This window comes from Corythoichthys intestinalis, chromosome 22, assembly GCF_030265065.1.
Source record: "Corythoichthys intestinalis isolate RoL2023-P3 chromosome 22, ASM3026506v1, whole genome shotgun sequence".
NCBI lineage: Eukaryota > Metazoa > Chordata > Actinopteri > Syngnathiformes > Syngnathidae > Corythoichthys > Corythoichthys intestinalis.
In genome coordinates, this window is record NC_080416.1 from 22,896,138 (window position 1) to 22,918,172 (window position 22,035).

Genomic DNA, 22,035 nt, shown 5'->3' on the forward strand with positions numbered 1-22,035 from the left:
GACAATCTAAATTATCTGTATAACTGAAGTCATTATATCATGCAAATAAATGGTAGATGGACAGTACTTATATAGCACATTTATATACATGGTTACCATGCCGAAGGTTGCTTAAAAGTTGGTGGGGACAATTTGAGCATCCTGAAAAGTTGGTAGTGTTATGTCCCAACCGTCCCAATGCAAACCTACGCTCTTGCCTCAACTAGAGTGTGATGGAGCTTTTCCCAGCTTTGGGAGGTTTTGACTGGTCGTCAGTAAATCTCAGGGCACATATTGGCAAACAAGCATTCACATTTATCAATCCATTATCTAGAATTTATAACCTGAGACAATTTTTGGCGTGAGAAGTGAGATGAATCCTGGATTGGTCGGCAACATTCCAGACATTTCACTGTTGTCAACCTAACAAGTATTGTTTTCGAATGTGGAGGAAAACCATGCAAGCAAAGGAACAACATTCAAACACCAAACCTGTAATATAATTTATTCATTGCCTACCATTGACAGCACTGATGGATTCATTTTGACCGCTGCCAACCCTTCGAGTCAAAATGGACTGGATGTCTAGCGCCATCAGTGGCACTGAAAGATGAGATTCATGACCTGTCCTCCCAGCTGAAATGAATTGGATGTATGTCATTTTCAGTGGCAGAAAATGAGTAAAGCAGAATTTCTGCATAAGCTGTGATCACCACATTTAAATATGACATCATTCACTCAACTGGCCCAGGTCAACACATTAGTTATTGGTCCCAATAAGGACGAAAAGAACAACTTGCTGGAATAACATGAATAACGTTTATTTTTTTTTAGGTAGATTTAATGAAATGTGCAACAAAACGGTGCAAAAACATTAATCTAGTGCAAATAATCCTGTTCCAATTTCATAATAACATCCATAATCACTACAGTACACATGATTATACCCAAATCGACTCCACTGACCATTTACACATATTATTAATGTTTTCGAGAAACAAACACAAAAAGGACTGGTGGAGTGGGGGTGGCGGGCCCGCAAAAAAGCCCCGTGCCTGGGCGAAGCTTTCCTGTCTTCCCCTTACTGCCCTTTGGAAGTCTCGGTCTCAGTTGTCGTGGCAACAATTATGGCTTACAATTTTCAAGCTAGACCATTGTTATGACGATAATATTTTCTCCGTAGTCACGCAGATGAATTATCACGTTATGTTCATACTCCTTTACTTTTCTCTAACTCACTTGTCTGCATGTGTGGGCATTGATCTGCACACCTCACAGTCAACCTTGTTTTTCGTCTCATCGTAACCGAGCCTACTCCAGCTGTCTCGCCACTGGGAGTGAAACTTTCTCTCCCTTGTCATATTCGATTTCGCTTTCCCTCAACTCCTCCGGTGACTTTCTCTCTTTAGAGTGTTTTTTTTCCCCCAGTGCTTTGCCAGGTGCTGGGGGTTTCAGAAACATGTCGTCTTGTAGAATAACGTTAGGTGGGTACTGAGCGCTCATAGACTGTAAGGTTTGATCGGGATAGTGTAACGTCATCAAAACCCGGAACCACTGGGAATTAAAGTGAAATAAGATTAAGGTAAGATAGGTCCACCTTTTGTGGCAATTACAGCCTCAATTCTCCGAGGTATTGAGTCATACAACTTGTGAATTGTTTCCAAAGGAATTTTAAGCCATTCTTTAGTTAGAATACCCTGTAACTCTTTGAGACAATGACAGTGGAAATCGATGTCTTAATTGAATTTCTAAAACGAAAAAACCTACCATAAATGCTCAATAATGTTGAGGTCTGGCGATTGTACGTGCTGCTCAACTTCATTAGAATGTCATGCCATTCCTTAACCATTATATCCAGTGATTATGATGCCAAAATGTTGGATGATTATCGCGTATTTAACTGGTTTCGGTCCAAAAACAGTGTAGTATGTTTCACTGAGTGTCAAGACACAGCCGTGAATGGCCACAGCCGGACTTCTGGGGGATTTTATGGGTGAAACACGGTAATATAACAAGGGGCGCAATGCAGAAATCGCAGACATCAAGGAGTGGTCGAGATTTGGTTTTTCAAATATTTACCCTTTTAAACTTTTTTTTCTTTCAATTTTTCTTCGTTTGGATCGATTATTTATCATCTAAAATATCGGGGGGAAATGCGACAGTAACAAAAAAATACAATTAAGCGATAGTTATGAAGTAGATATCCATGACCTATTTACCGACACCATTTTTTTCATTGGGACATAATTTGTTTAAAAGTTTTAAATATATATATAAATATAATTACTTACCTTCTTTTTATGGCTGGTTTGAAACTAAAGTGGTTGCGCGACGTCTGTAAACTGGGGTCTCCAGGGTAAAATGGACCAATTAAAAATTGTTCGGGGGCTTAAAGCACCGTGAAAGTGCTATGGCAGCATCTAGACATATTGTTCTATCAAACACAACAGTGCTTTTGGCTTAAAATACAGCAGTTTATTTTAAAGAGGGGTGCAAGAGCGGAAACTGCTTTTTCAGCCTCATCTATGTTTTCCGCCATATATATATATATATATATATATATATATATATATATATATATATATATACACAGTGGGGTGAACAAGTATTTGATACACTGCCAATGGGTTTTCCCATTGACAGTGTATCAAATACTTGTTCTCCCCACGGTGTATATATATGTATATATATATATACACACCTTACCTTTCAGACTATAATCTGCTACGTTTTCCCTCTGCTTTGAACAGTCCGGTACGGCTAATTTAGGGATTTTTACAGGCTAATGTGCTGCATGTGTTTTGGTGTAATTATCCTATAATACAATGGGCACTCTAATGTTTTATAGTCTAGTGCGGTTTATACAGTCAAAGTCTGAAACTCCATTTATACATATGATGGATGCAAATGTTAACAAAGCTTAAATATCTGTGGCTCTATGTTTAAATAATATTTCTACACATGCTTGGTTATTTTAGAATAGAATTTCTTATTCCATCAAGAGAAAATGAGTTTAAATCTGCCTTTTTTCTTTTCTATGTTGTCATGTCATTGAGTGTTACCATAAACCTGAACCGAAAGGAAAGGCTTCAAGCTGTTTTTAGGCTAATCTGAAATGGGGTCAGAATGCCAAGAAATACTGTAACGTTCCCCCCAAATAACATGAAACAACAACCCCTACAGGCTGCGAACAGGAAAAGGGTGACTTTGCCACCATCTAATTGGACATTTAGTCGGTGTCTATGATTCACAATGTGACGGGCATTTTGTCTTGAGTCACTTTTGACTCTTGCGTGCAAAATATATGAAACAATTGTTTATTTGATCACGTCTTTGAATGTGTGTTATGTTTTTCTGTATTTTATATAACAATTTTAGAATTGATTCAAATACTTTCAAGAGTTTTTCGCTGCAGAAAAGATGACTATTGTAGAGCCAGAAATGGAATCTGAAAACTGTTATGATAACCACAGTTTATGATGGAAACTAGAGATGCCGATCGATTGGGTCCGATCATGTCATTTCCAAAGTATCAGAATCGGCAAAAAAATATCGGCCATGCCTTTTTTAAATATATATATATATTAATTAAATCGTTTTCTACTTGTATTTAACATTACAGACATAATATGTTACACTCATCCAGAGTCTTTATAATATGTTACACTCATCCAGAGTCTTTAGTTTAGGCTTAAGGTAGGGTTATCAAATTTATCCCGATAACGGCAGTAATTAATGTTTTGAAAAATGTATCACGTTAAGATATTTAACACAATTAATGCATGCGCTGCACGACCCACTCACACATTGTCGCGCTCAATCTGTAATGGCGCCGTTTTACCCCTTTTAGAGAGATAAAAGGCAGCGTAAAATGAGTACAGTGAATTTTGGCAGCCGTTGGAGCCTTTTTTTAATTGGCTAAAGCCTTACAATCCCTCTCCCTACGATTAGAATATCATGGGAAGCAATGTGGGGAAGCAAGGTAGCAATTGATCTTTTTCGAACACCTTATGTTATTACCCAACGCAGAGAAGATATATCAATTGGTAGCACTACGCACAGTCATGGTTCCACTTCCCATCATGCATTTGGGCATGGCAGTATCATTTACTGAAAGCTCAACAAATACACCAGATGGCAATATTAGTCACAATACACAAAGTCACAAGTCTTTCTATCCGTGGATCCCTCTCACAGAAAGAATGATAATACTGTAAATGCCATCGTGAGGATTTATTGTCATAATAAATAAATACAGTACTTATGTACTGTATGTTGAATCTATATATTTGTCCGCGTTTTATTCATTTTTTTTTAATGCATTGCCAAAATGTATATGATCGGGAAAAATTATCGGGAATGGTTGGAATTGAATCGGGAGCAAAAAAAAAGCAATCGGATCGGGAAATATCGGGATCGGCAGATTCTCAAACTAAAACGGTCGGGATCGGATCGGGAGCAAAAAAACATGATCGGAACAACCCTAATGGAAACACATTTATTCACTTCAAAATTGTTCATGGAAGGGATTGTGTGGAGGTTGCAAAGCATCTTCACGTTTTGTGCAGTCACAAATTCCCGTTTGACATATGTAATCAGTTATCGATTCAAATAGTTTATTTGGCTGTGGGCACATGTTTAAAGTGTCTTTGACAAAAAAATCCCATTGTCCTTAATGTAAATGCGAAGGTTACGCGAAGAGGTATTGCAACAAATAAACATGAGTCAGTGCAGAAGTGGAAATAATTGCTCTGTAAGCGTGTATGTGTGTTTTTTTTGTTTTTTTTTTTTGCTTTGCTACATTTCATTGGCTAGTGCATAATCCACTTAAAGGTCAGTGGCACTAATGAGCTCACTCTACAACAGCCAGATGAAGACCCTCGGCATGATTGCGTCCCCTCCTCATCAAGCTCGCTTGAGCATCACTTGGCTGATTTAACCAATTTGATCGTGCAGTAATAAAGCAAATAACCCCGCTTCCCCTCCCACCCCTTTTGAAATAACAAGTCAGCCATTGTGCGTCTTTTTTTTCTACTTCCGGGTGTCCAGTGAGATAATTTTGGGTTTGTACGAATTTCGTTTTAAGAGCCGAATTGACCTCGTTCTCGCCGAGTCCAATCAGTACGCCGGCCCGCTTCTAATTGAGCCGTCAGCGCCTTGAGGGGACGGGGGGGAGGAGGGCGATGGCATGAACGTGTCAATTGCACTCTTTAATGAGGGTGTTCAGAAGCCTCACAGAGCCTGAGTCATTCCGATCAAAGATGTTTTAAGGCATATTGCAAGAAGAGGATGTAATTGTGTCCCTGCCTTACATAGTCACATCTAACCCCCTCAGGAATAATATTTCTCAAGGAAGATAACAGAAGGAGTTATGTTTTTCGGATAATCACTCATAACAGGCTGCATCATCACAGAAGGCAATATAAAACCTCTTTGCTAAACAACACAAAGGACAGTGGACATGTTTGTCAGTGTTTTTTTTTTTTTCAGCTTTAAAAAAAACATCCAAAAGACAAATAAAATTACTGTGAGGTCTAGTATAGTGGGAATATATGACTGAATAATGTGTTAACTATCTATAACTGTACAACCAATGTTTAAAGTAAATGTAACATTCCTGTCTTTGAAACTGACTCTATCAAGATGTAAAAACAGTCAAGATTATAGTCACAGCAGTGTCAATATGAACAAGAAATTAAGCACTATAAAAAATAAAATAAAATAATGGACTGTGGCACCCAGTTGTGAATTTAAAATCCGTATTTTTCGCACTATAAGGCGCCACCCAGGAAATTTGACACGGAAACGGCATTTGTTTATAGATGGACTTTAAAGTAGGGTTGGGAATCTCTGTCATGAAGCCGATTCGATATGTATCTAGATACACAGGTTACGATTCAATTAAAAAACGATACATTCTTAAGGCCGAGCGATTCGATATGATTCGATACAGTTTAAGAACAATACGGTTCGATACAGAGTGAAAACGATACGATCGTAAACATTTGTTGCGTGTGTTCCTACAGTATTTTAAACCTATCAAAAACAGATTAAAAATCAAACAACAAAATTTCATACCAATGTTATGTTTTATTTTTTTATGAAAAAAAAAAAAAAAAAGGCTTACTATACGACCGTCATTTTGTTGGATGGGATTGATGATAAAACTCCAGTGGCGGACAACAATAAAGTGCAGTAATTTAATTATGTATTTCCTGGTGTTTTGAACACAATAGGTAAGTAATTTCAAACTTTCAACGTAAACATCTTAAAAGCAAAAAATATTAATTATATGCAGCAGCTCTTGAAAAAAAGAATTAAACCTCCTAGTGTTATTAATAAATATTAAATTTTGCTTTACCACTGGTATACTGGGGGAATAAAAACATGGTATTTTAGACAGGTCTATAATCATTACTTTAACCTTATACACAGCAAAGTCATTAATTTATGCCTGTGCTTCCACATTTTTTTATTCCTCATCACTGTCTATATCTTTTTTGAAGGGCAGATTTTTCTTGAGGAAGATCAACTGATTAACATGTTCATGTTTTAAGTAGACTGCGTTTCGTGGAAACAATATGCCGCCCTTTCCACCATTGTAGTGGGTTATTTTTCAGGGTCAATAACTCACGATGTCTGTACCGCTTCACATTAGCTCTGTCCCATTCGAACAGATCTGGCTGCCTTCGTCACTTCAAAGTCCGACTTTTGTTTTCCGGGGTTCGTTGAAAATCAATCGCTGCACGTCGCTGGCGTGGTGCGCAAACTGTCCATTGTTTTAGCATGTTGCTTGGTTGTCACTACTAGTTTCGTTTTGGGCTGTGAAGAAAACGCTAAGGAGTGTGCGTTACAGTGGTTTTGTTAGCTCTCGCGTTGTTATGACACGCCCGTGACGATCAGGTAATGACGGCGACTACTAGCGGTTCTGCTGAAATGAATGGGAAGTTGAGGCAACCATGACGGCGGTCACAAACTAAGTGCGCTGTGTGGTAAATGACCAAAGCGCAGCATGTGAGGTAAAAGCTAAATTGTTATCATATTAAGCAATGCATTGAACTAGGCATTAGAAGCCGATTCTTGTGCTCGCGATAGCCTAATTCTATCTCTACTATAGGTTAATTGAATATTTTATGGCTAATTACTGTCGAATGGTAACTTTACTATCGATACAGCTGTATCTCTCACCTGTAAAACCAGATATCCGGTCAAATCGGTTTATCGTTCTCAAGCTTACTATAAAGGCTGAGTTAAGCCTGAGTTATGCTCCTGAGTTGCGGCGACGGCGAAGTGACGATAGCGTCAATGAGCAGTCGATAGTTCTGTGGTGAGGGAACGCGTTGGTCTGTAATTCACCGCCAAGCCACTAGAGGGGTGTGGCGTTATGTTTGTACGGTTTTGAGGGACTATTGTCGACTTCTTCTTGTCTAGTTTAACGGCAGGGCAAGATGGAACGCCTGAATGTGGCTCTTCAGCTCATCAATATTGCATAAATGTTGGTCATACATATGTTGAGGCGCAGGCGACGCAGAAGACTGTTTCGAGGCTGTCCGACTTTTGATGCCGCATGGAGAGTTCTAGCCTCGGGTGGAAACCAGCAAGCAATGGCGGCTAGCTTCAAACTGGCGTCGAGCACTGTGTCCAGCGTTTTGTCCGAGGTCTGCAAAGCCCTCCAACCTGATTTTTTTGCCGTGTCCTACAACCAGCCAGTGGGAAGCCAAAGCAGATTTCTGGCGGCTATGGAACTTCACAAACTGCGTTGGAAGCTTTGATGTTAACGTTATCATAAAAGCACCGAGGCACTCTCAATCAGTGATGATGTATCGAGTGTGAACTGTCTGTTGTTGAAAATTAAACACCAAAACAACTCTTTTGACACCAAACCTGTGCTTTATTCTTCATATGATGATGATGATGTACTTGAAGTGTGACACGTAAATAAGTCACAGACTCACAGCAAGCATAAGTACACAATAAAAAATGATGAAGTGCACCATCGGGTCTTCCTTGAGGGCCCAGGTCTGACGTGGAAGCGTAACGCTGCCTTTATGCTTCAGCGGCAGACCTACCCCATAAGGCAGACCTGATTCACGACACTACGCGTCGCGTCAGCGCGTGGTGACATGACGCAAATAGACTGTGATTGGTCCGCTATTTACAAACATTCTTGCGCTAACGACCACCTCCGCAACAGTCGTCTGCGTCGCCTGCGCCTCAGCATTTGTATGATCAACATTTGTTGTTCAGTGTTGATGAGCTGAAGATCCACATTCAAGCGTTCCATCTCCGTTGGCATTGTTGTGTTACCGGAAGAAAACTAAAGGAAGTCGACAAGAGTCCTCCAAAACCGTACAAAAACAATACCACACCCCTCTAGTGGCTTGGCTGTGAATTACAGAGCAACGCGTTCCCTTGCCGCGGAACTATCGAATGCTCATTGACTCTGTAGTCGTTACGGAGAAGCATACCTCAGGCTTAAGCCGCAGCTGTCCTCACTGTATAATAAGTGTCTGTCATAAGACCAAATGAACCACTATGAAGCTTTGAACCAATTGGCTGCAAAACTTTATTGCTTTATGAAGCCTTATTTGGCTATCACGGCTGCAGCTATCGAATATTTTAGTAATTGCGTATTCGACTGAAAATTATCGATTAATCGAGTAATCGGATAAAACTTTTTTTTTTAATAGATATAGAGTAATTATAAATATACATGAGAAAACAAGACATTTCATCTAACATTGAACCATTTTCAGTCAATCTGTCTTTATTTTCGATGTATATTGTTGAAAACGGCCAAGATTTGCATCTCAGATATGATTAGAAGAAAAAAAAACTAATTCACTGCTTTCACTCAAAAAAACTTCAAGATCTTATAAAAAAAAAGAAAACTTATTTCTTGCCTAAAAATGTCATTGCACCTTAGATAACACACGTCACTTAAAAGTTAGTTGTTTTTCCCACGTGTTTCAATTGAAATACCATTTGTGTCAAGCTATTTTTAAGTTCTAGTTAGGTTTTAAGTTTGTCTAAACTGTAAGTCCTGATAGGATTTGGAGTTTTTGCAGTCTTCAAAATAAATGTATGATACCTGCTGTATTGGAGCACTTTGGGGACCCGTGCTACTTGGTGTTTTACCCAGCAATGACTACTGAGCTCAAATTGACAGTTGCCTTGATTATGTTTTTATTTTACAACCTCATCACTCTGCACTCTGTTTTTACAGATTAAATAAAGCCTGTATGTTAGACACGTTAGATACGCATGGACAGTAGTCGTAATTAATAGAAACCTAGCCCTCACAGGGCTAATGTTACGTGAGCAAGGGACAGTAACGTTTGGAGAGTATTAGCGCTGAGAAGTCTACTGCTTTAAGATGGCGGCTGTTTACTAACGGCGCCAAGTCTGTCATTTTGCATCTAGTTTTATATACATGTGATATTTATGTGAGGCATCAGAGGCTACCTGCTACCACCGTAGAATCATGTGGGCGTAGTTTTCAGCAACGTTGGCATAGTTTGTAGCGGCTGCAGTCAGGTATTATTGCTTCTTCCTCTATGCACGTGACGTCAGCGTGTTGTCCCGCATTAATAGTAGTCCGGGCAAAACGTGATGCTTGGAGCTGACAAAATTAAACGATTCCTCGAGGCGAATAAAATTACTCTGATCAGTTTTTAAACTTGGGTTGCTCGAGTAGTCATTTCAGCTCTTCTCTGCAGCCACCTGCTGTCAAAACTGTTGTTGTCCACCATGCCTCCTAGCATGCATTGCAGTGCTCCAGATGTAAATAACAATCAAAATTCATGTTCTGTGATAATTATTTCTTCAGTTACTCTTCCAATTGTTTCATTAATTGCTAGTTATGGTATTTGGTAACACTTTCTATAACAGTGGCGCCATATGACTCATTACACAATCATAATTATGACATGAGGCCGTCATGAGCATTATTGAATGCTTATAAGAGTTGTCATCTCGTGTTATACGGCAAATTATCTCACTTTTGAACGGGTGCAAAAGATCCAAGATGGACATAAAAGGAGTTAGTGACATAATTTGCACGGTGACACTTAATGACATCTGTCATAAGCATTCAGTAATGCCCATGATAGTGTCATGTCATAATAACAACTGTTTTATGACAGTCTTATGACACCGCTGTCAAAGTGTTATCTATTAATCAAAATTAATGTTCTGTGCTAATTATTTCTTTAGTTGCTGTTCCAGTTGTTTCACTTATTGCGAGGTATGGTGTTTGGTAACACTTTGTATGACAGTGGCAGCATAAGAATCATTAGACAATCATAATTATCACATGACGCTGTCATGAGCATTAATGAGTGCTTATTCCAGATGTCATTTAGTGTTATCTCATTTTTGTGTCATTTTTGTCTCATCAAATTATCTCATTTTTGAATGTATGTAAAAGATCCAAGCTGGACATAAGTGGAGTTAGTGACATCATTTGCAGGATGACTCTTAATGACATCTGTCATAAGTAGGGCTGTCCAACGATTAAAATTTTTAATTGAGTTAATCACAGCTTAAAAATTAATTAATTGTAATTAATCGCAATTCAAACCATCTCTAAAGTATGCCATATTTTTCTGTAAATTAGTGTTGGAATAGAAACATAAGACAAGACGGACATAAACATTCCACATACTGTACATAAGTACTGTATTTGTTTACTACCATACAATAAATCCACAATATGGCACTAACATTGTTAACATTCTATCTGTTAAACGGATCCACGGATAGAAAGACTTGCAGTTCTTAAAAGATAAATGTTAGTCCAAGTTATAGAAATTTTATATTTAAACCCCTCTTAATGTCTTCGTTTTAATAAAATTTGTAAAATTTTCAATCAAAAAATAAACTAGTAGCTCGCCATTGTTGATGTCAATAATTACACAATGCTCATGGTGCTGAAACCCATAAAATCAGTCGCACCCAAGCGGCAAGTAACAAGTGGACATGACACTGTGCTGTCATTTTAATCTGTTTGAGCGGGGCATGTGCGTTAATTGCGTCAAATATTTTAACGTGATTAATTTTAAAGATTAATTACCGCCTGTTAACGCGATAATTTTGACAGCCCTAGTCATAATCATTCAGTAATGCCCATGATAGTGTCATGTCATAATAATGACAGTCTTATGATGCCACTGTCAAATAAAGTGTTACCTATTAACCCAAATAAATCAACAAATAAGCTGCACTGGACTATAAGCCGCAGGATTCAAAATGAAGGGAAAATGTAGTGTCTTATAGTCCGAAAATTACGGTATTCTTTATTTTTTCAGGTATTACAAGGGCTAAAGAAAACGCAATGTTCTATCTATTTTGTCAATGGAATAATTCATTCAAAGCAAAAACTCATCCATTAAACTTCATAATTATAAATTAAAAAGAGGAAACATCTGAAATTTAACTAACAAAAACCATCGCTGTGTTTTCATTTATTTATAAGCCATAATTTCTTAAATTCACATAGTGCAAAGTATCGAACGTTTTTTTCAAATCTAAAAACATTTTCACTGGAGCAAGTTCAAAGAGAAATATACATTTTAGTTTGAATTTAGAATAAAAGTATACTGCCTAAATTAACAGGCTACAACTTTTTGAAGTGTTTGAAGTATTAATCCCGTGATATTCAAAACAACCTTTATTCTAAAGTGATGCGTAAAATCCAAGATTTTACATGATTGCCTCCTCTCTCCCGTAGGTGAGGAGCGACGCCCTCCTTCATTGTAAGCCATTTCTCTTCAGCGGTTTTCCTCCGCCCGTCACTTCACCTTCAAGCTGGCCAGAGAAATGTGCGAGCACCGCTCTTGTTCTCCGCCGCCTTCCTGCGTCTGACGTTTTCAGAGGAAATTAAAAAAGAAAAAAACGAACAAAGAGCTCGCAGGGCTCGAGAGAAAGCGAGAACACTTCTTCACTTGTCTTGACTGCCGCTAAGCATCATGGGTAGGAAAAAGATTCAGATTCAGCGGATCACCGATGAAAGAAACAAGCAGGTACGTGAGAGTCGATTATGAATTTTCAATATGCGCCATGTTGTGTTGGCTCCAGTAAACTTTCAAAGCTGCACTGAGTTGGATTCAGGATTGTTGCTCCTGCTGCCTGTTGCGGGGGTTCCAGTTTCCAGTTTCATGCCAGTTACTGGCAGCTGAATGCTCTGCATGTTTGACACCCTTGCACTTGTGCGAGCAGCTGTCATTGAGAAGTCGAAACGAAACACACAGCACAACTCGAGAAAGTTGAAAGAAGTAGTGCTCGCGAGCAACCTTTAACGAAACATTTAGCCTTGAATGTTATACCAAAGTTCTTTCATCAGGTTTTTTCCCTTTTTGCCGTTTTTACATGTTTTGCCAGAGGCCAAATTTTGTATACAAAAATCTTATTAATGAATAAACAATGATTTACAGCATTCACTACTATTGACTGTTCCTAGGTGACATTCACCAAACGTAAGTTCGGCCTGATGAAGAAGGCGTACGAACTGAGCGTGCTGTGCGACTGTGAGATCGCACTAATCATCTTCAACCACGCCAACAAGCTCTTCCAGTACGCTAGCACCGACATGGACAAGGTGCTGCTCAAGTACACGGAGTACAACGAGCCTCACGAGAGCCGCACCAACGCCGACATCATAGAGGTAATGTCACAGTATCGACACCTCATTTGTGTTCCTGTTCATGATCTATGCTATTTTTATATTTACCACCCATTTAAAATAGTATAGTACTTGTCAGATCTACCATATTAAATCACATACCTGAAAAGTAGAATATTAATTAGGGATGTCCCGATCCGAGCACGTGATCGGAAATCGGGCCGATTGCGCCATTTTTCAGAGGATAGGAATCGGGTGAGAAGGATGGGGTTTTAAATTTAAAAGTTTTGAAGTTTTTCTGCTTCACTCTCATACAGCGCCACACCCCCCCTCCTGCTTAGCAGTACAGCCAAACTGTCCAGTGCAGCTTGCATTAGGTACAGTGTTTTTAATCTTACTTTAAAAAAGTAATTAATTACCATTACAAATTACTTCTCCGAAAAAGTAATTGCGTTAGTAACTCAGTTGTAATTGTAATTAGTTACTTGGCATCCCCCCCCCCCCCCCCCCAAAAAAAAAAAACATAGGTCACACTATGTGAAATTTAAAGGGGTTTTGGGACAACTGGCCCTAGCCCAATTCTTTACCCTAAACTTAACTAAACACAGGGGTATTGCGGATATTGCGATAACTAGATGGTAACCTTTGCTATGTTTGGAAGTCATTTAATGTTGTGAATCAACCGTTAAAGTTGTTAAAATTGCTCCCGTTATTGCATTAGATTTTATTACTTCTGTCTACTTTTCACATGTGAAAGTTTTAAAACTGTTTCATCATTTGAAGATTAGAGTCAAGATTTTGCTTATTTAGGAGTATTTTGGATAAAAAGTTACTTAGGTTCGCAAGGAAGGTTCTCTACAAAAGAGCCTTCCAGAGAAGTCTACTGCTTTAAAATGGCGGCTGTTTACTAACGCCGGCGAGTCCATCATTTTCTAGTTCTCTATACATGTAATATCCACCGTAGCATCATGTGGGCGTAGTTTGTAGGCTATCGGCTACAGTCAGGTATTATTGGAGCCACCTAGCATCGCGTTTGCAACGGCGTCACAATTCCCTTGCCTCCTCCCCACTCCTGCTCTCCGTGAGTCTGTGTCCCTCAGATTCGCGTCATTCAACCAACATAGTAACGCATGCCTTTACATCCTCAGTAACGGTAACAGCGTTGCAAAGATGAGAAAAGTAACTAGATTACTCATTATTGAAAAAAAATAACGCCGTTATTAACAACACAGGTTAGGTACTTAAAGTTAACGATGATTGACAGGTTTGTAACTTTGATCTTGCCAGAGAAGCTTGGTAGCGCTACGATCAAAGGTTATATTGTTATGTTGTACATCGTTTTCAATGATGACAATCCATGTTTTTTTTTTTTTTTTTTTTTGTGAGTTCACGTCACGTGGATATGTAGTCAACGAAAACTCAGACAAATTTTGTCTAGTCTTGCTCGACAATTCTCAAAATTTTTTCATTTATGAACTTCAAAAGTTTCAGTCCATGAATTAATAAATGAATAAAAGGTTTTCATCAATTTCGAATAAACATGACAAATGAGCACACAACTGTACAATCTACAAAGATACCACCATTTACATGATGATAACACAGACTCAGCAGGAAAACAGCACATTATTTGCAATTAATTAAACACACCTGGACGCCCCGAACTGTATGTAAAATGTTTTCCAAGAGTTTAAGAAGACCCTGAGTCACCACGCTAAATGCTAATGCTAACGAGATTGATATGCTAACGCTACAAGTTAGTTTAGTGTGTGATGGTCACTCAGCACAGACCTTTAAAAGCGAAAGCAAAATCAAGCAGCACTTGACATGTTTCACAAAATGAGCCTGGAATGGGCAAATGCTTACTGCCCGGTGAGAAAGCACATGTGATTAGGCGCAGCACGTCACATGAGTGACACGACCGAACACTGCTAAATGCGTTCTAACTACACATACAATAAGAAAATATCACACATTATGAGTTTATGATGGAAACTATGGCAAATTTTCATCTCTTTCTCGTATCATGAGACGAACGCCCCCAAGACAAGTTTTCAGCGTGTCATCATGACGTCATTGTCATGAAAAAATTGTTCCTTGACTAAATATTTTCGTTATTGTCGTCGTTGACGAAAACAACACTGGTGTCAATCATTTTTTAGCTTGTTACACATTAGCGGTAGTGTGCTGTGGCAACTCATTGTGTTAGTAAGAGTGAGTGGATTCGAGTGGACTCACTCAATGAAGCATTTAATGAAGACGAGCATTTTTCTACGTTATTCCTGTTCTGGAATAATTCACTTTATACACGGTGGGACAGTAACATTTTTGGAACTTTTTGGGAAACTAAAATAAAAACTATCAGCAGATTTTGAAAATCAGGTGACTCTGACTGGGTGCAAAAATATGCGATTGGGACATCCCTAATATTAACATGATACATGTAGTGGAAATCATGCTACTGTTGTTTTTCCATGTGTTAGACTTTGCGAAAGAAAGGCTTTAACGGTTGTGACAGTCCCGAGCCTGACGGCGAAGACTCCATCGATCAGAGTCCCTTGAATGACGACAAGTTCCGCAAGACCACAGAGGACCTAGATGTTCTCTTTAAGCGCTACGGAGTGAGTGTGAAACCAATGCAGTCTTCTATTTACAAAGCAGCATGCGTCTTACACGTTTGTCTTTTGAAACGTTGCAGCAGTCCACGGCTCCGCCACAGACCTTCACCATGCCCATCACAGTGCAGGCGTCCAATCCTAGCCCGCTGCAGTTCAGCAACCCCGGTAACGCGTTGGTAACTACCTCCTACGTGACGGCGTCGTCTCTCGCCGACACCCACCTGCTGTCGCCACAGCAACCGGCTCCTCCGAGAAACACAGTGTCTCCCGGGTTGCCACAGCGACCGGCCAGTGCAGGTGAGACATTGTGCCGAGGTCAGCCAGTAGGACGCGTCAGCAGAAAGGAGCACAGATTGACAGAAAGAATTTTGCATTCCTTTTTTGCCCTCTGGGAGTCATACTAAAATTGTGATGTAATATAGTTTTTGTGTATTCCTATTATTATTACTAACATTTTGCATTAGCATTAATGTTGCTTTAGGTATTCTATTGTAATATTATTGATGATACAATAAGACTTAAAACTAATTTGGATGTCGTGCTGTAATTTGTGTGATCCTGACTATTGATTTGATTCAACAGGCGCTCTTCTGGGAGGCGACATAAATAATTCAAATGGCGGATGTCCAAGTCCAGTCCGTAAGTATTTAATTTGAGTTTTCCCTAAAAGTCGTACTGGCTTAGCCTCATGGATCTGTTTGTACAGCTAACGGCTACACCAGCGCCAGGGCCTCGCCAGGGCTCCTCTCAGTCTCCAACGGCAACAGTCTGGGCAAGGCGGCCCCGGCCAAGTCGCCACCGCCGCCGGCCGCCAGCCCCCAGATGGTTAGCAGCCGCAAGCCGGACCTCCGCGTCATCACCTCTCAGGGCGGGAAGAGCCTCATGCAGATGGTGAGCTGCTGACGACTTTCATACTTTTTATTTATTTATTTGATCCTCTTGCAGCTGCTTCCAGAAAGCATATTTTCGTGGTTTTATGATTGAGTTGGCACTTATACAAAGTGACACACTCTTTTCCCTAGTTTGTAATGCAGCCACACCCTCGACTTTTTGTGATTACTTGCAAATGTATAACTTCTCTGTTACCACCCTTTTGCAGACAGAGGATGAGCTGGAGTTGGTAAACGAGGTGAATGTCCACATCTTAGCATGGTCCCAATAGAAGAAGACATTCATTGGTTTCGTTCTTGTCGTTTATTTCTTTATTTTGGTTTAGCCGGCGTTTCTCAGGATGATACTTGGTGTGACTGCATGCGGTTCAGGCCTCATGATCGTGTTGTTTTTACGTCCGGGCATCATGATTTTCATGATCCAGGACCGTGTAGCAAAAGTAAATCAGTACAGTGAACCCTCACAATTTGCTGGGCTAATAATGATCCCAATATACTTGACATACACATACATGCCAATTATTATTTTAAAGATTTTTAAAGATTTTTTGTGGGACATTTTAAATAGAAGGATGGAGCAATAGTCCGTCATTTTGGGTTGGGGGGGTTATAGATCAATTTTTCAGAAAATAGTTATGTCCGACAGATATATGGAATTTGCAATCGGCGAGGGTTTGCTGTACTCTTCTCACCAGACAGGGCAGCGCCGCATGGCATGATATTCTCAGACAAGTTGACACCCATCTTCACCTTCTTCACTCAAAAAGGCAGTTTACACATGCCTCAACATTTCCTGCCATTACATTAAAGGCATGTTTATTATTCCGGGACAAATCGTCAAGCACAGAATGTTATGGTAGCTTTGAATTGATTCTAAAGCATACTGTATGTACATATGTTGACCAGGGGCAAGTCTTATGTTAGTCTCTAAGATAATTACATAAACTTCAAGAGAGACTGGTTCACAATATGCGTTCACATATTTATCAGGCATGAAAATCTCTCACCTTTCAGCAAAATTCGCCGTTTTGAAGTCAAAAAGGGTGACCAACGTGAATTCTGTAAATCCGAGGAGAAAATTTTTAAGGGAGGGTGGGGGTCGGGAGATTTTATTTTTAATGTCGGACGCTTGGTATGCAAGCGGGGAAAGCGGCACAAAGCCCAAAAAGCGCACCAGAGTGGTCAAAACGTTGACTTATTTCAACGAAACAAAGGAGGGTACACTGTTGTGTCCTGTTTCTTCAATGCCAAGCTTGGCTGCACGTTGGCCTTGAATGAACACCTAAAGCGCCGTCACCCAGTTGTAATTTTGGAAGACGACAGGAGACAACTTGTAAATCCATCTAAGTAACAAACTACATGTTTTATTGAAGTTGCTAAGCCTGTCGCGATATGCATTGAGTCCATTTATTGCACAGTAAATAAAAATGAGGACAGTAATTTTCACGGTTGCGTTATATCACCGCACGCGTGCATACAAGAATTCCTTTCACAGATGTTTATTGGTCATCAACACGCCATAGAATTAAAGTTCAGACATACAAAATAAGGAAACACATCTATATTAAACACTGTAAACGTTGGAATTGCTACATTAGGGCTAATGGGGGGAAAAAAGACAACATACTTTAGCCTGCTATAAAACATTGGCATTGTTCTCCAAAACGCAAACTTGTGGTAAAAGGTGACAATTCAAAAATGAAAAACTGCTGGTTAACAGCATTTGCAAATGAAAAAAATGGGGGGAGGGGGGAATTGATTACTGACACCACATACAGTGACAAAAAGAGCTTTTTTTGCAGAATGCAAAGCTTACAGTTAGCGGTTTAACAAACGTACTTCCGGTGAACATTTAAAAAATAAAAGCACGCCATGTTCGTCATATAAATAACGATTTCTGGAGTTAATCCCACATGCTCCAGAATTTAAGATTCTACACTAGGAATAGATTTAAAAGACACCCTTTATGAAAAATCTGAATGGTAATGAATAATTATTATCCTATATATATTGTACTGTACTATAATATTAATGCTATTTTTTTTTAAGAATTGTTTTGAATCATGTTGGAAAGGCGAAGTCAGTGTTCTGAATCTGTTTTACATTCCATTATTATGCACTAGTTAATGCTATCAGCATTTGACCTTTGTTTATTTTTTATTTATTGTTGTTATTTGTTTATTTGTACTGTAACAAAGAATTTAACTAGGGCTGTCAAAATTATCGCGTTAACGGGCGGTAATTAATTTTTAAATTAATCACGTTAAAATATTTGACGCTATTAACGCATATGCCCCGCTCAAACAGATTACAATGACAGCACCGTGTCATGTGCACTTGTTACTTGTGTTTTTTGGAGTTTTGTCGCCCTCTGCTGGTGCTTGGGTGGGACTGATTTTATGGGTTTCAGCACCATGAGAATTGTGTAATTATTGACATCAACAATGGCGAGCTACTAGTTTATTTTTTGATTGAAAATTTTATTAAAACGAAAACATTAAGAGGGGTTTTAATATAAAATTTCTATAACTTGTAATAACATTTATCTTTATTTATCTAGTCTTTCTATCCATGGATCACTTTAACAGAATGTCAATGCCAATGCCATTTTGTTGATTTATTGTTATAATAAACAAATACAGTACTTATGTACAGTATGTTGAATGTTTATATCCGTCTTGTCTTATCTTTCCATTCCAACAATAATTTACAGAAAAATATGGCATATTTTATAAATGGGTTGAATTGCGATTAATTACAATTTTTAAGCTGTGATTAACTTGATTAAATAATTCTAATCATTTGACAGCCCTAAATTTAACTCACAAAATGTTTTTGTGAATTAGTGTCATCAAAAAATTTCATTGCTAAATTAGTTTTTAAAAAAGGGGTGGAGGGATTATTAGATTAGTCGACTAATCGTAAAAATAGTCGGCTGACTAATCCAGGGAAAATTAATGGTTTGGGACAGCCCTAGTTCTACAGTGTACCAGAACATATTTCCTCCACACCCTTCTCACCTTTTTAAACTCTGACCCATTTTCATGCCTGATTTATGAATGAAGTACACTATATGTGATGCATTTCTTTGAGGAAGGTGTAAACTAACTCTGACATTTTTGAGTATAGTTTGTGTGTGTTTGAATTGCCTTTAATGTAATATGTCATTTAGAGTATGTTCGACACAAGGAGAAAGTTCTACACTGTGCACATGGTCACTGTCAGCATGTTCAGAGCCTTTAACAAGTGTGAAAGTCATGACCTTTAATAACCCGCTTCGTTTTTTTCTCTTTTGTAACAGAACGCCCAACGCTTGGCAGTTGGTGCTCAGGTGGCCCAGACCCTGACCACGCCTGTGGTGTCTGTGGCCACGCCTAGCTTACTGGCGCAGGGGCTGCCCTTCTCAGCCATGCCGACGGCATACAACACAGGTGAATTTAAAAATGAACACTGTGTGAGAGACTTTACTCTTCCGGTTGCCTAATTTCTCCCCGATTCATTCAGAGTACCAGCTGACGAGCGCCGACATCACGGCGCTTCACGCCCTGGCGTCTCCCGGCGGCTTACTGCCCACCAGCGTGGCGACGTGGCAGCCGCAGCAGCAGCCCGTTGTCTCGCAGCAACCGCAGCAGCAAACGCAACAGCAGCAAATCAATCTGGCGTCGCTCAGCAACTTGGTGTAAGTCCTCTCAGCCATCCCCGCTGATCCGCTCGCATGCCGTTCGTGACACATTTATAGGCCGAGCATTTCACCTTTTCTCTCCAGCATTTCCGCATCTCAGCCTCTACACGTTAGAAACAGCTTTTTGGGGCCGTGGTTGTTGTAGTTACCGCACGAAAACGAGTCGCTCTCTCTTCCGTCCCCATGAGTGGCGGTTGGCTCGTAGACGTTAGCGTGAATGGCAGGTCCTTGAAGTGTACTCTGTGCTCTTGTCGCCATGCAGCATGTGGGGCGTGGACAAACAGAGCAGCGAGCTGTCTAGCCAGGTGTCCAGTCTGGCCGCCAATCTGAGGTGAACGGCCACCACGAACCAGTGTGTGTGTCTGTGTACGTGTGTATGAGCGCGTGTCCAATGTGTGTCTTTAGGGTGGACGAAGCGGTGTCAGGGAACACTTTATTAGGTACACCTGATTAAAGCTGAAACGAATACTCGAGCAACTCGAGTTTAAAAACTGATCCGAGTAATTTTATCCGCCTCGAGTAATCATTTATTTTGACAGCTCTAAGCATCACGTTTTGCTCGGACTACTTTTAATGCGGGACAACGCGCTGATGTCACGTTGTCACGAGCGTAGAGGAAGAAGCAAAAAAAAAAAAAAAAAAAAAAAACATCAGCCGACAGCCGCTACAAACAACGCCGACGTTACTAAATACTAGCCCGCACGATGCTACGTTGATAGCAGGTAACGTCTGATGAGTCTCATAGAGATCACATGTATGTTGAACTAGATGCAAAATGACAGACTCGGCCGCGTCTGGGCAGCGTTAGTAAACAGCTGCCATCTTAAAGCAGTAGAGTGCTAAGCGCTAATAAATAAGATTAACGTTACTGTCACGAGCTCACGTAACGTTAGCCCTGCGGAGGGCTAGGTTTCTATTAATTATGACCACTGTCGATGCGTGGCTAACGTGTCTTACATACAGGCTTTAACATAACATAGCGTTGTGGAGTGATTAGGGTGTAAAATAAAAACTCAATAATGCTAACTATCAATTTTAGCTCAGCAGTCATTGCTGGATAAAACACCAAGTAGCACTGGTCCCTAAGGTGCTCCAATACAGCCTGTATCATACATTTATTTTGAACACTGCAAAAACTCAAAATCCTATCAGGACTTACAGTTTAGACTAACTTAAAACTTAACTAGAACTTAAAAATGGCTTGACACAAATAGAAATTCAATTGAAACGCGCGGGGAAAAATCCTAACTTTTAAATGTATGTTATCAAGCGTAACAGCATTTTTAGGTGTAATATATACATATATATGTTAAATAAGATCTAAAGGTTTTTTGAGTGAAAGCAGTGAATTAGTTTTTTTTATTCTAGTTACATCTGAGGTGCAATTGTTGGCTGTTTTCAGTAATGTACATCGAAAATAAAGACATTGATTGACTGAAAATGGTTCAAGATTAGATGAAATGTCTTGTTTTCTCATGTAAATTTATAATTGCTCTTCACCTAAAAATATATTTGTTATATCCGATTACTCGATTGATCGATAGAATTTTCAGTCGATTACTAAAATATTCGATAGCTGCAGTCCTACACTTGATAAACACTCAGCTCCTGTCATGTGACACATAGATGTCCAATCCGTTAATAATATTGGACGGGGCAGGATTTGTGCCATGTGACCAATGGCATGTAGCTACTAGGGATGATCCAAACACATAAAAATGTTGGACATTTTTTGTTCTGCGAAGTTTGTTTCAGTAGAGTAAATATACATAAATATATAGGTAGTCCCCGGGTACGAACGAGTTCCGTACCATTCCTACGCTGGTGATGTAACCCTAATTTCCGCTTAAATCAGAATTAACCCTTTGGGTACTAACTATCCAAAAACATGTATTATACATCATATTATTAAAGTTTAAAAAAAAAATAGCTATTGTACTTCCCATCAATGCTGATAGGTGGTGAAAAAGGTACACTGAGTATGCTGACTTGTTCACAAGTGAAGACAGAAGAGTTCGTCTTTTAGTGATGTTTACTGTAGTTTTACTTTTAAACCAGAGACACACCGTAGAACACTTTGGCCTGCTAGTGAGCAAACAGGTAGGTCTATATGACTTATGAAACTTATTTGGAGCTTGATTTCAGTAACTTAGACGAGGTCGAGCTGCTTATGCTTCACTGTGCTTGCTGCATCGCACTCTACTTCCTTAGTAGAAAAATGAAAGCGACCCAACTAGGTGTACG

General features: G+C 39.5%; 1 protein-coding gene across 9 annotated transcripts in view; it reads left to right on the top strand.

The window, feature by feature from the left end:
* LOC130910218 (myocyte-specific enhancer factor 2D homolog) overlaps positions 1 to 22,035 on the top strand; it is a 140,059-nt gene that overhangs the window by 108,548 nt on the left and 9,476 nt on the right. For 3 of the 9 annotated variants that reach the window (XM_057827277.1, XM_057827275.1, XM_057827281.1), the window contains 10 exons: positions 11,711 to 12,002; positions 12,440 to 12,643; positions 15,085 to 15,222; positions 15,300 to 15,516; positions 15,802 to 15,858; positions 15,926 to 16,110; positions 16,319 to 16,348; positions 19,411 to 19,540; positions 19,614 to 19,788; positions 20,054 to 20,122. In XM_057827277.1, the coding sequence (XP_057683260.1) occupies positions 11,949 to 12,002; positions 12,440 to 12,643; positions 15,085 to 15,222; positions 15,300 to 15,516; positions 15,802 to 15,858; positions 15,926 to 16,110; positions 16,319 to 16,348; positions 19,411 to 19,540; positions 19,614 to 19,788; positions 20,054 to 20,122 (1,259 nt within the window). In that variant the 5' untranslated portion in view covers positions 11,711 to 11,948. The remainder of the gene's footprint in view (positions 1 to 11,710; positions 12,003 to 12,439; positions 12,644 to 15,084; positions 15,223 to 15,299; positions 15,517 to 15,801; positions 15,859 to 15,925; positions 16,111 to 16,318; positions 16,349 to 19,410; positions 19,541 to 19,613; positions 19,789 to 20,053; positions 20,123 to 22,035) is intronic. The other 6 variants (XM_057827278.1, XM_057827282.1, XM_057827279.1 and 3 more) reach the window with 5 other exon arrangements.